At 33.0% G+C, this 15,511-nt stretch overlaps 1 protein-coding gene across 31 annotated transcripts in view; it reads right to left on the reverse strand.

The window, feature by feature from the left end:
* Positions 1-15,511, reverse strand: part of LOC145249546 (uncharacterized) — a 517,983-nt gene that overhangs the window by 55,611 nt on the left and 446,861 nt on the right. For 24 of the 31 annotated variants that reach the window (XR_013863546.1, XR_013863545.1, XM_080111215.1 and 21 more), the window contains 2 exons: positions 14,802-14,837; positions 13,313-13,357 (listed from right to left, as the gene is read on the reverse strand). Coding sequence is in view for 29 of the 31 variants with exons in the window: in XM_080111215.1 (XP_079967341.1) it covers positions 13,313-13,357; positions 14,802-14,837 (81 nt within the window). In the remaining 2 variants the exon portion in view is untranslated. The remainder of the gene's footprint in view (positions 1-13,312; positions 13,358-14,801; positions 14,838-15,511) is intronic. The other 7 variants (XM_080111217.1, XM_080111222.1, XM_080111221.1 and 4 more) reach the window with 1 other exon arrangement.

The following is a 15,511-nucleotide window of genomic DNA, read 5'->3' on the forward strand; positions in this document are numbered from 1 at the left end:
GCTCTCCAATTGGAATCTGTTATTAAACAAGAGGGGGAGAATAGCAAAACGGTTATTGAAGTGGATTGTGAAACTGCTGATCCAGACTCAACTACAAGAAAAGCTCTTGAATTCATTTAGTACTAGTTCCAATTGGGAAAGGCATGAATTCATCTATCCCTTTCTTCAGCTACGTGCGTGATACCATATGTTCATTTACTCTTCAATAACTCCTTTCACAAACACCATGTCTTAACTAAACCCCCATCTTTGTTAGTCAATAAATCTACAATAACAAGCAAGGGAGATCACTCTTAAGAGTTTAAAAATAAGAACAAAACTCGTTTTGTCTAAGGACAAGGGGAGACAACTTAACACAGTAGACTTCTGTCTCAATAAACGACACAAATAGCTATTTAATATGAGTGTTAATAACTTGGAGATGTGAAAATTTGTACAAATGAAATTATAACTAAATTACCATAAAAGAATGATGGAATTAAAGCTTTTGTATGAATGACTGATGCAAACAATTATTCAGTATATTTACTTATTAGTTCTTTTATTTTATTATTTTAATCAAAATACGACACTTATACATTGATTAGCCATCTACACCAGCGGTTTCAGAGTTTATCATACAATAAAATCCATCAGATTGAATCCCAGGTTAATCTCTGGATTCAATATTCCAATTACTGAAGATAGAGATTAATGTGGTATTCGACCTCTCAGGTTTGATTTTGTAATAATATCTGGAACTGTTGGCATAGATGGCTAATCTGTATATATATATATATATATATATATATATATATATATATATATATATATAAAATTCACTATGTCTGTATGTCTGTGTGTGTGTGTGTGTGTCTATTTGTCTCCATTTTTCAACCTACATCTCCTCCGAAATGCAAGCTCATAGAGCAGCGTGACGCAGGCCAAATGATTGCAAGTCAAATCATGTGGACCATTGTTTTATATAGATAAAAATAAATAATAGCTGCTAAGGGGTCAAGATTGTAAAAAATTAGAACTTGGCAGGCGTAAGTCAACTTAAAGTGCTCTTTTACACATGCGCAAATATACATTTAAAGTCAGTTCATATTTAACTATTTCTTATTTCTATGACGATAGCTCAAACGATAATGACTAAGGCTTGAGCGTTAAATGTTTTGGTTTCGATTCTGCCTGATGGCACCCAACTATTATTTTTGTTTCTTTTTACTTTTGAAATCACTACTCTGTATTCGGTACAATATAATAATCAATAGAGAATTACCACTATAATAATAAATACGAAATTTGCATAAATTAAATTATCATATTTAAGCATATTTTACGATCGGGCAATGCTGAGCACCCTGTGTACTTTATTATAAACTAGCGGGGGTACCCGACGTTGACCGAGTGTTTGTTTCCGGGACGGGGGGGGGGGAGTTTTAAAAAATGTTATGGTAGGTAAGTAGGAAGGATCAAACCCGGTGTCATGAGTAAAAGTAGGAAAATAAAGTGTGAAAAAAAAAAACAAAAACAAACATCTGCAACGTTAACAGTTCGGCCACCAAGAAAAGTCCATTCCAGTTGTTTAGGAAAAAAGACAAACAAAAAAACACTATGGTAGGTCGGCGCGAACGTGAAAATATAATGTGAATTGTCCAGCACACTAACCACTACGCCACAGAGCACTGCAGCTTAGTTTAGTGATTTTAAATAACTTAACATGATAGAACTACGAAGCCAAACCGGTGTTCTCTTCTCAACTGTTCCTTGTGAACGATCTCCAAACGGTGTTAAGTGGTGGCAGGGGGAGGAGGAATTTTTAAGAGAGAAAATATTTTACCACTTCCATTGATCTTAACCGATTTTGGCCGTGACTTCTCAGCAGAAAAAGTATAGAAATCTAAGATTATCGAGGGATTTGAGAACTAATAAGCCTATAACAAACCTCAGATATTGTTCTGCCGTTTGTGCATAATGTATTTGCATGAAATATCTTGATTTTTAATCCTATTAAGGTCAAAATCCCACGGGGAAAAATGAGTTCATTTTATTTATATAGAGATAAAAATTATAAATAAATGAAATGAAAATTACTCGCTATTTTAACATGCCATTCATAAGTTAGCAATCTCTATTTATAAGGGGCCATTGGGCGTGTGTGTGGGGGGTGGGGTGCAAGAAACACTAAGTGAATGCAAAAGATCTAATGAGTATGAATTTGGTTCTCAAAATTCCATAGTCCACATCAATAAGCGTTTGGCCACCAACACACTGCTTATGTCGTTAAAGGGTTTAAAAAAAGATAAAGTCATAGGCATATTAATCATGAATTGAGGCATATATATATATATATATATATATATATATATATATATATATATATATATATATATATATATATATATGTATAATGACGATGCTTCTGCAGTATAATGGAATTCCAAACAGATAGATTTCATGTAAAAATACTATTACATACTTACATGTCATGTCGAAATTAGTAAAAATTCCAAAAATTATGAAAAATGATCCAGTAAAGAAAAAAATCTAATTTATAAAACTCACTACGTCTGTCTGTCTGTCTGTCTCCATATTTTCAAACTCTACCTTTTTCGAATCTAAAAGTCGTAAAACGACGCTAGGGGCCTCAAATTTTTTATGGACCGTTCTTTTATGGGGTTTTAGCTGGTTTAAATAATTTTCAAGGTGTCAAAACGGGGTAAAAATTGAAAAAATCGTTATACATTTTGTATATTCATCTTAGTTTTTTTTTTAATCAATTCATATGCGTGTCACATTGGTAAAGTGGTAACGTCACCAGCGTTGAATGCTACAGTTTTGCTTTTGGTTTCGATTCTAGCTGATGGCACCTAAATACTTTTTTTTTTTTTACCTTTGAAATCACGACTCTATAATATATACAAAATCTGGAAAAATTAAAATATCATATTTAAGCATATTTTATGAACGGGCAACGCTGGGCATTCCCCCACCCCCGCTAGTTACAAGTAAAAATAGAATTAATCGAATTATCATGTTTTATTGTATGTTCTAATGTAGAAGAGTTGTGAGACCAATTCTGTCTGACACACTGACTCATCTCCTTTGATTTCCTGGAAATCTTCCATAGAAAAATAGAAAATGTCCGACCACTAATATCTATGACTTTTTGTGAAAATAAGATCTGGGACGTCTTCTATTGGATCATTTTTCGTAATTTTTGGAACTTTTACTAATTTCGATACGACACATATGTAAGTAATAGTACTTTTTACCTGAAATGCATTTGTTTGAAATTTCGTTATACTGCACAAGCACCATAATGACACTTAGAGAACATAAAAACTACAGCATTCAGTATGAATATTTAAAAATACATGCATCAATGTGAATGTGTGATACAAATTGGAGAAAAAAGATTAGAAAATTGTTGAATCACATAAAACATTAAGAAAAGCACAATAAAATTCAAAATGGTCATAAAGATACAGAGAAAAATAAATTATCAAAAATCGAACTTATTTTTATAAATTAGTAGGATTTTTTTGTTTCAATTACTTTAAAGATCTTTGCATACCTTATATTTAATATATAAAATTAAATTGGCCAAGGTTTCCAAGTTAGACCTAAATAGCAATGTATCTACCAAATCGATACTTGATTCTAACTAGCTAATTACTTTAGGCAGTTATCACTGTGCTATTTGCCAGGAAAAAAAAATGAAATTACATGTTTTATCTGGCCAGATATTTCTTCTGAGGCACTGGTATCTGTCAGTATAAAATAGTTAAGAGAAAAATATTCGTATATTTTTGTCTTTATTTATCTTTAATGAATATATTATTATTTTTTTTTAAACATGCACACTGTCATATATGCATCAAAAAATAATTTTACTTGCCCTTTTACCTGCTCATATCAAATGTATAAAGTATGAAGCCCTTTCCCTCTTTTAGAAAGAACATTTTTTTACTTTCATATCGCTCTCTATAAAGAATATTTTAAACCAGATGTAGTTATGCAATCGATGGATTTGACTAAAATTTCAATATTTTTTTTTGGCAAAGAACACAGAGTGATAACTTTATAAAAGGATAAAATAACTGGCTAGTCAGAATAAAATATCGATTTAGCGTATGTGTAACTATTTAGGTCTAAATTGGAAAATGTGATCGACTTATGCAGGGTGACCCCAAAAAAACAAAAGCTAAATGGAGGCCATCAAGAACATCTGCTGTAGAACGGAAAAAAAAAGGCCAAAGACCCTAGTGTTTTGATGTGATGTTTTGAATATAATAAACTAGTTATGACCAAAGTTTCATTTCATTCAGACAAAACACTAAGAAACGGGGCCTAATTAGAGTTGGGGCCCGTTTTTTTGGGTCACCCTGTATATATATATATATAGCATATAAATATATTGATGGCAAGTGATCTACACAGAAACGTTTGGGTTTCATTCTTGGAAGAAGTACTTTTAAATTTAGAGATTTATAAAGATAACTTATGAAAGCAGTAGCATAATTTCCATAAAAGAATGTTTTGTTATGAATGACAATACTAGATAGAGAGTATTTGCAATTTAAATTGGTGAATTCCTTTGGAAATAAAACACTAGCGTTTCTGTGTAACTTACTTCTCATGAGTATATTTTCTTACTACTAAGCTCTACTCATGTATTGAGCACTGTTGAAATCAATACTGAAACAAGAAGTATACACACAATATATTATTCTATAGTTTAAGTGTATATGTATGAAACAGTAGTATATATATATATATATATATATATATATATATATATATATATATATATATATATATATATATATATTTGTATATTTTGACAGCAAGTCATTATTCAAGCACGTCTGATTGAATACGACAGCGTTATTCTTTTTTCTGATTTTTCTGGATATCTTTTCCATTTGCCGAGCAGTCTTTTTTTATTTTATTTTAGCTGGCATGTTGTATAGAATGGCGCCCAAACATACACCAAGCCTCAAAGGAAAAGAAAAAAAAACCGATAACAATAACAATCGCTCGTGATGATAATCAGATGCACCTAGAGAAAGCGCTTGAGAAGAATATGGCTGAACAACAACGCTTGGGCGCCACTCTATACAACATACCAGCTGAAATAAAGAAGACCGCTCAGTGAATAGAAGAGATATCCAGAAAAATCGTGAAAAAGAATAACTCTGTTGTGTTCAATCAGACGTGCTTATATATATATATATATATATATATATATATTGGTTAGCTGTCTATACCAACGGTTTTTGGAGGTTATTGATCAAGGTTGAATGCCAGCTTAACCTGTCTTCAATACTCACACTACTGATTAATTAGACATTAATGTGGTATTCAACCTCTCAGATTTAATTTTGTAATAAACGTGCGAAACCGTTGGTATAGATAGCTAATCAATATACAATTCTACAGTATTATAAACAGAAATAAATAAATAAATGAAATGAAAATTAGTGGTTAGCTAATGTTGTTTACTTGCCAAGTGGTGAATGGCCGAATGTGACATAGATTTGAATATTAACATGCAATCAGAATATGGTGGACGCAGAAAAAGAGAAGAAGAAAAAAAATATGTTCATTAGATGGTGACGACATTTGCATGCAATAATAATGAAACATTCAAAAAGTAAAAATTTTAACAAACTCTTTAATATTTCTGATCATTACTATTTGTTATTTTTCAAAATACAATTTACAGTGTGAAGAAGAATCCCAATTCATAAATAAAACATTTGCAGGAAACATGAACTGGAACAAATGCATTGAGAACATTGCAAAGACTGCTGCAAAAAGGTGGTTTCCCTTTACCCTGCTAGAAAATTAATCACACCTGAGAGTATCCCGTATCTCTACAAAGTTACCATTCGCCCATGCATGGAGTATTGTTGCCACATCTGGGCTGATGCATCCACCACTAGTTTCTCCCTCTTAGACAGAGTAAAAAAAAAAAAAAAAAAATAGGAAGAGTTTTTAATCTAACAGGTCCTGCATTATTAACTAAGCTCCAACCTCTGTCCCATCGCCACAATGGAGCATCCCTATGCATATTTTACAAGTACTTGAAATGAATGTACTCTGATAAACCCATTGCACTTGAACACCTTTGACGTACATTCCCCAACAAACCTGTCTAGTAGCAAAATCCCACTCCTTCACTGCAGTGATCCCTAGATGCTGGAAAGCTTTCTATTCTAATAGCTTCTTCCCTCGGGCTGCTAGACTTTGGAATTCCCACCTTAATTTCCTGACTGCACTAAGATGCAGAAGTTTAAATATAATGTGAACAAACATCTCGCACATCTCCTTACATAGTTCCCTTTAGACCTGGTTCCAAATAGTAGCCCCTTTTGTCCAAATTGCAATATGCCTTGTTTGGGATGAACAAGAATAATAAACAAAAACAAGGACATAAATCAATCACCTGACAATGTAAGGATGAGCTAAAATCTTATCTGGGACTTACTTTTCCATATTGTATGAAGTATTCCCCAAGTTATGCCATGGATATGGTTAATAACCCAAAAGCAATTTATCAGATCAAATTGAAATTTTATCATTATTGTGATTAAAGGGCAAAGATCCATACATGATATTTGAAAATTTGAGAGTTAAAATTACGTCAAAATTTCCATCTTGACCAAACCTGTTAGGGTCAAGGCCATATAAGATGCAGGACATGATTGGCTACAACCTGGGGTCAAGTAGGGAGTCTTTATGATGAACAGAACGAAAGTTATTGCAAAGAGTGTGACCTTTTTGTTGACCTTGACCTCTGACCTAGATTTCCCCAAATTAAATCAGTTCTAAGTTGGACCATTGCCAATATTTTGACCAAGTTTAGTAACATTGGTCAAGTGATGTGGACACTAGGTTGTACACCATCAAACATAGCGACAAACTGAACCAAAAAAATAACCGCCACCTTAATAGAATAATATAATAGAATAGGTAATAGAATGGAGTAATATGTATAAAGTAAAAATTATTTTGTTATTTTTGGGAAAAAGAGAGTCATGATGTGAGAGTTTTTAAATAAAATTCAAGTGAACAATTAGTCTGGCGAATTCCCTTGAGAATAGAACACAAACGTCTCTATAAAACACACTTGTGATGAGCATAGTTTCTAACTACTATTAAGCTCTACTTATGTATTGAGTACTGTTGAAATTAATATTAATGATGATACATTCATGCAATAATAATGAGCGATGAACCTGGGGAATTCCCTTGGGAATAAAACACAAACATCTTTGTATAACCCACTTTTCATGAGTATATTTGCTTACCACTTACAATTAAGCTCAGTATTGCTTACTACTACTCAGTAAATTTGCTTAATACTTATTATTAAGCTCAGTATTGAGTACTGTTGAAATCACGACAGATTGTGATTTTCATATAATAAAAATGAACAATGAGCCTGGCAAATTTCCTTGAGGATAAAACACAAACATCCCTATATAACTCACTTGCGATGAATACATGTTCTTACTACTCCTAAGCTCCACACCTATATTGAGCACTATTGAAGTCAATACTGATGGTGATATGTAATAAAAATGAACAATGAGCCTGGCAAATTCCCTTAGGAATAGAACAGAAACATTTTCCCAGTTATTCCATAGAAACGGTGACTAAAAATTTAATTAATGGCCACTAGATTTATAATTATAAATTTCATTGCAACTATGAGAGATGTAGTCTATTTTGTCCATTTTATGACATAGCACAATAAGTGATTCATTGATATGTTTGGCTATTTCATCCAGATTGAAGGGTAACTGTGATTTCATACGTTTCCCAACAGTATTTGTGTGTAAATGAACAAAATAGTCCTGAACTCGGCTTGCCGATTCTATAGTCTTTATCAGCATCTAAAATGTCACATCCTCCTCTCCTCTTTCCCAACTTTATTTGTATAACTTTATTGATCAACTTTCACACACATATTCAGTTTATAGTAAAGAATTCAGCTGCCCTCCCTATAAAAAAAAGGGGCCACTCTGCCTGTGTGTAAAATTTGGCTTGATTCAGCCACATTTGCATTCCCCATTGATCAGCAATAAAAATAAGGGGAAGGTAATGCCTGTGAGGATGGCCTCCTGAGATTAATCAGAACAGATACCTACTTTAATTTGGCCAGAAAGCTTCTGTACGAGATAAGACACAATTATGAGAACGTTGTTTTCAGAATGTTAACTATGCGGGGTGGGGGTGGGGGCTTAGCTTCTTATTGTTAACACTTCTAACCTCTAAAACTAAGCTTCTCCTTTCACAATATGCTCGTATTTTTTTTTGTTTTGCCCTAGTTGCATTGCAATGAATGGCTCTCTACTTAAAGAAGCCCCTTGTTGTGTTAAGCTCCTTAAATTGACTTCCATATCTAAAATTAAATTTGAAATCTGTGACTAAAATTCTTCGAAAATTGTTAGATCATTCTACCACTCACGAAAGTTTCTTATTTCTAATGCGATCCTCTACCTATGTAAGACTCAGATACGTCATAAAATGAAATACGTTTTTTTAAAAATAGAAATCGCTCCAGATAAGTTTGGTTTGGTTTGGTTTGGTTGTTTTGTTTTACGGCATATCAACCCTTTTCAGGTTATTTAATGCCAAATCCAGTAATTTTGAAGAAAATTTTTTTAATAGAATATATTTGTTTTTTTTTCAAGTCAGTTTCTATTTAACCCATAGTTGGGACCCTAACAGGTACTCCGGGTCAGAGTGAACCTGGGAGCAATAACAATTAAAAGGTGGCTCCACACTCCCCAAATCCTGCAAGCTGGGGCCTCACCGTCGGATATAGTTTAAGGTTATATCCAGGACCTCCAGACAAGATATGGAACCACTGGATGCAAGGAGTTAAAAAATATACCACTTCAAGGTAAAAAAAACAAACAAAAAAAAAAAAACAAAACAAAAAACTAGCCAGCGATTAGAGTTAAATGGGTAGATTTCGACACACAAAAAAAAAACAGCAATTCTTCACCTTTTGTCAAAAACATCATTCATGGAATGTGAGGATTAAATGACAAAATAAGAAAATGAGAGTTACAAGACTGTAAACCCCAAATCCACTTTCTTACACATCTAGGGAGATGCTGCTTAGAGCATCCCTTCTTGCATCACATAAATGCATAGAGAATTAAGAGATCTATAAATAGTCTATGGCACTAAGTGAAATAGAAAAAAAAACAACTAATATTTTAAAAGATAACAAATAGATAACGAAACAGATAAGAAAACTAAAAAAAAATTCAAACAGCAATAAAACAACAAGCAAACATGTATTAGTAAAAAGAAAATGAAAGAAACAGAAGATAAATAACATTAAAAGATTCAAACAACAATAATAATGATAAAAAAACAAAACAATAGAAGCTCATTAGAAATTAAACGAAACATAAACAAACAGAAGACGCATGAATAAGAAAACAAAGATATAGAGGAAACATAAACATTAAAAGAAAAAAGATAACACAATAATATATTTCTAAAATTTGAAAGAAATTGAAAGTATTTATTGGAAAAAGTATAAGGTCTACTGAAAAGTTTTTTTCCCCATTTTTAGATTGTTAATTGATTGTATTTGTTAATCTTGCCGTCATATTTCAATGACAATAAAACACTGAATGAAAGCGGGAAATGTTGTTAAATAGAAATTATGCTACTCTAAGTGAACAAAATATATCAAATTCAAATTGATCACTGTTTTCTACTTGCCTCTCTACGAGGGCAGAGTACAAGGTCGGTTTTTAATGTCGGTGGGGGGGGGGCCAGTTTCCCAAAAAGGAGCACTCTGGTTAATAACAAAAATAAAAAAAAAATGTATCAGTCATGAAGGATTTCTCCTTCACTAATTGAGACCAAAAAGTGAAGTGAAAAAAGTGAAGTGCAGTATCAGAACAGATACTACACTTTGATTCCTGGCCCGAAGGCTAAGAACCCTTAATTAACAAACGGGAAAAACGTTTTGGTAGACATTGATAAAAACAGAAAATAAATGAAACTTAAAGAAACAGAGCATTATGTAAAAAAAAAAAAAAAAAAAAAAACAGGCGGAAGAAAGAAACAACATAAAATGAAATGGGGGGGGGGGCATCACTATAAACAAAAAAGAAACATGTAAAGAAATAGATATCACAAAAGCAATTAGATTTTGCTGAAAGACAAAAACAAAGAAAACAAACGATACAAAATGACATTAAAACAAAAAATAAACACAAAAATCGATAACAGAAAAGGGAATATAACAGCTGGAACTAGAGTTATCCACCTTGAAAAGAAATGGTCCTCCTGTGAGAGGTCGCTGCAATTGCAATATATTTTGTACCTTTGTGGTTGAGAATCAAAAAAAAAAAAGATTTTGATCTCCTTCTAAAGTTCAACTTTGAACAGAAAGGACATGTTTTCCTGTCTACTTTATATGTAAAAGACAACTATCGAGGTTATGTAAGCTTTTACACCATGCAATAAATGCTGTGTCATTTTACTGTTTAACTTGAATAAGATATGTATTCAATATTGGCATGCGACTTTGCACTTGTATTCTTATTTACATGGGCAAAGTTAGGCACAAGGTCGGTTTTTAAAGCCTGGAAAATACAATCTCCAAAAACGGATGGGGGAAAAAAAGTAAAAAACTGCCTTAGTCTATAATGACTTTGCCTTACATTTTAACAATCTTCCTAGTCGGATTAATTAATTTCTGTAAGAAATTAAATTGAATTACATTTTATAGTTTTAAAAAACATGATGATACAACTTACAAGAAGAACTGGCTATTCAGAATTAAATATTGATTTAGTAGGATGGAAACTATGGCTAATAAAAATCAAGAAAAAGACCAAACAAATAAAGTGTAGCATTAGAACAGAGACTTTGTATTTGTGCTTAGATTTCATTTCTATTAGTTATTCCTTATACATAACTATGTATTATATGTCTTTAATTGTTCTTTAATATCTTCTCCCTGACAAACTGTGAATAAACTAAACGTTATTGTTCAATTCAATTCAATTTATTTGGCAAAAAAATGAAACAATCATATTTCAAATGCCACGTAGGGAAACGGTAATAGAAACTTACACAAAAGAGGATACAGTCGCTCAGCACCTGTCCAAATTTACCTTTAATTGTTGCATTGTTAGTACATTTATTACTTCACTTGGAAGTCTATTCCAGGGTCCAGGGATTCTGATTAAAAAAGCAACCCTCCTTCGGTTCGATCAAAATCAGTGGTGAAATAGTTTCTTTTAGTGTCCATGTAGACCTCTTTCTAGTGCAGGATTGAATAATAGGTCCTGAGGTATATATATATATATATATATATATATATATATATATATATAATTTCCATTGAAGAGATTATAGGATCAAATCCTATAACCATGTAATCATCAATGCTCAAAGGAGAAATGATTAAGATTTTTAAGTTGACTTTCATAGAGCAGATCCGATAAACCCTGCATGAATCGAGTAACCAGTCTTTGAACTCTCTCCACATCATCATCACATATTAGATATGGAGAAGACGTCAGGATATCACATCTATAATATAAATCTCACCTGTCTGTTTAAATGTATGTATGTTTGTATGTATGCCTAAAACTTTCGACAGAGGCGACGGATTTTCACGAGATTGGTACTGTTTTGAAGCCGACTTTTTGGATGACAAATATCGAAAAATTGGCTAAAAAGCAATTCCTTCGCCCTCAACTGGGCAGTTTTCTACAAGGAGGGGGTTGATTTTTTGCAAACCATTTTTGGAAGTCATCATATCAGTTGGATTGACCTTGCCTAATTTTAATGTTCCGAACTTCTGGTCGTGTAAGATGTCAAATTTTCTTTCACTTTCTTTTCCAACTTCATGTCACGGGTTCAAGCCTGCTTGCCTACTACCACTTTCTTTTTTTGCTCAACACACACCTCCAAACACCCGGGTAACGCCGGGCACCCAAGCTAGTATTAGATATGGAGAAGATGTCAGAACACCATACCCTAACAGTAGTCTAATGAGTCCTTTCTTTCAAACGTCCATGTGATATCGACAGAGCAGTGGAATCCCCAACTTATGTGGAACCAAAATGATAAAAATTTGATATCAAATATTCATCATCATCATAGCGTTTCACTCCACCTTGAGGTCCATGGAAGGATAGTATCTAAGGCATCCCTAAGATTAGCATAGGGGACAGTCTCTGAAAATGTGTGTGTCATAGATTGCACATCAGCGCTGTAGGGACGCCAATCGTCCCTGTGGTGCTGACAAATCTCCCACAGAAGGGACGTTGTGAGCCTGTCGTTGTTTTATTGGGAAGTGCTCGTCTGAGCTCCAATCTATGGTCCTCCCTCGCCAATCTTTCACGATAAACACCCGTCTAGCTGAAACCACTGTCAATAATTTTCCCCACTCTTTATCTGTGCCAAAATCAAAACGTAGATTCCATGAACAAAGCTTCTTTCTTAGAAGTGCACGCCCGTGGAACTCTCTTCCGTTTGCCTGTTTCCCACCTGACAACAACTTTGATGTTTTCAAGTCCAACGTAAACAAGTTCCTGATAAACCGCCCCCTTAATTAAGACATTTTATCAGATCTCCATTACTAACGATTACTACGATATTGTCCCATTGATTACTGTACACGCACTGACCCTTATCCCCGAGTGGCCTTCGGGCCATGATAACTGGTGACTTTCATGTAAAAAAAAAAATAAATAAATAAAAGACAGAAAGGAAGAAGTGACAGAAAATGTAGACAAAAAGAAACACAACTGGTAACAGAAAGATTTTTTTTACAAACACAACAGATAAGACAACAGAATATTGCAAAGAAATAGGTAGCATCATAATATTAGTGAAAAAAACAAAAAATCACATCAAATATACAACATTGCTAAATATGTAAGGAAACAAAGAGAAAACAGATGACACAAAAAGCAGCCATTGTTAAAATGAGAAAAAGAAATAGAAGCCATGACATGAAAATAAAATAAAAAAAAACAGGCAAGATAGACTCATTAAAACCATAAAGATTTTAAAAATAGGAATGAATAAGACAGATTAGTAGAGAACCCCCCCCCCCCAAAAAAAAAACGATAGAAAGACATGTTTAGTGACATAAACTGAAATCATTTTCTTTTTTTTTTTTTTTTTTTAAGAAATAAAAAGTTTTTGTGAAAAAAGAAAGAAAGTGAATGAAATCAAAAGAAAAGTGAATACATTAAATCATTGATTTCTGACACTGGTGCGATGATGCAACAGACAAGTGCATGCGTCTTGCTAAACTTACAGGAAGTCCCATCGGTCCATATTCGCCTTTTTCTCCTTTTTCCCCCTGATAACAATTAACAGAATTTACATGTAGAAAATGGACAGGAAAAGAAAGATAAAAGTTTTTTGTTTTGTTTTGTTATTGATAACGGCAATGGGTATAGATTAAGAATTATAGATACTCTGATCAAATATTGAAACTGTAAACACAAAAATGACCGTTACAAATTTATAATTCCATGAATCACTATAGTATGACTTTTGGCCATCTTGATTCTGTTATTGCCATTGGTTTCCCCCAATGACTGCTAAGTTTTGATTTTAAACTTATGTACATATAATAACCTTGTTCGCTTGATGAATACAATTACATTCTATTGATTCTATAGATAACTAGCTGTACCTGGGCACACTCGCACACACAAACAAACAAACAAACACCACTAGCTCACCATACACATGTGCAAACACACACACACACACGCACTTCGCAAGCTGGAGGTATTCGACTATCATTGCCTACGCAGCATCCTATGTGACCGCTGGCGACAATTTTCTTTAACAACACGGTCTGGGCATGCTGCAAGATACGCTCCCTTCAACAATCCTTCCTTGTTAGACGCCTTTGTTGGTTCGGACATGTGTTTTGTTGAAACCCAGGTGACCTTATTTGTGAAACCATCGACCCAGCACTACCGGCAGATTGGAAGGGACGTCGCGGTGGCCAATTCAAAACTTGGCTCAGGACGATGAAATAGAATGCTGAAATGATCTTTGGGCCCTGGTTCTACAGGCTCTGCCACTGGAACCATGATTGGCTTACGCTTGTAGCGGAAACAGCCTTGGACCGCCGTGCCTAGTTGGCCATTATACGGGATGCGGTGAACTTATTGGATAGCGTCGGTTCAACTGATCCAAGGTGAACACCGTAACAAAGTAAGGCAATAGGGAAAAAATATGTGTATGAAATCTTTTCGGACAATATATAAATAAAATAGCTTTGAAAACTTTATCTTTTAATACATGAGAATTCGCTAAGTATTTTAAAGTCAAAGTCTATTCAATAATTTAAATGCCTCTGGATTTCTTTAAAAAATGAATTAAATTGAGGTAGATTTGATTTCGTAAGTAATATTTTTTTTTGAGTTGGAGTTTTAAAAAAGTTCTTTTTGGTACTTTATACTATTGTAATTTGATTTCAACAAATGATAAAAAATAATGTATAAGTCATGTAAAGGAATATAGATATCAAATTTTCATGGATGTAAGTTTACAATAATACAATGACAATACAGGATAGAGACAAAATTATCATAAACATTGTTTGCCTTTTTCAGTTTCTTTACAATAAAAAGAAAAATATTAAAAAAATAAAAATAAATTTGCAAAGTTCACATGTATGGATTAGCCAGTAATAAAAATCAGAAACTGTTCCGCATATACATTGTATATTATACAGAAGCAAACAGGTAATATACATTAAAAAGAACAATAAAAAAAATCGTTACCTTTGAGCCAGTTGTACCCTTCAACCCCATTGGGCCCTGGTAACAGAGAAAAAAAAATATAAAGAAATGTCAGCATGAAGCAAAAAAAAAGGTTTTCCAAAATGTACAACTGGAAAAATTGTGCAAAAATTATTAATAATTCTTTGTCTTTAAAAAAGTGAAATTTTTTCATAAGTGTTTTTAATGCATTTATCTCCGAACATATTCAAAAACAAAAAATAGGAACTGAGATGTATTTATTTTTTCTATTATTTTATTTTCCATAAAAGAAAAACATTAAAAACAAAATATGTAAAAAGAAACAAAAAAACTAGAGGATCATGGTTCATTTTTCATTCATTAATAATAAAAGACATTGAAGAAAAGGTGAGATATGAAAATAAAAACATTTTGTTATCCATTCAAATTATACAGACTATTTTCTTGAAGGGAACCATATTTTTCATCAACAGCAAATATACATCAATACGACCACCAACTTTGTTATCAGCAGCAATCAATACTAATTATGATGACAGTTGTTGTCTCACCACGGTTTGGCCAAATAAGCCTCTGGCCGGCTTTGGGTAGGATTGAAACCGCTATCTTCAGACAATCATCATCTGGAACTGTAGAGATTTAACGTCTCTATGAACTGAGGAATGGTTGGCCGAAACGTTGTGAAACAACAACAAATAAAGATGGAATAATAGTTCACAATAAATAAATTA

The sequence above is a fragment of the Euprymna scolopes genome, chromosome 28 (assembly GCF_053919585.1).
Source record: "Euprymna scolopes isolate OS-2025 chromosome 28, ASM5391958v1, whole genome shotgun sequence".
Taxonomy (NCBI): Eukaryota; Metazoa; Mollusca; class Cephalopoda; order Sepiida; family Sepiolidae; genus Euprymna; species Euprymna scolopes.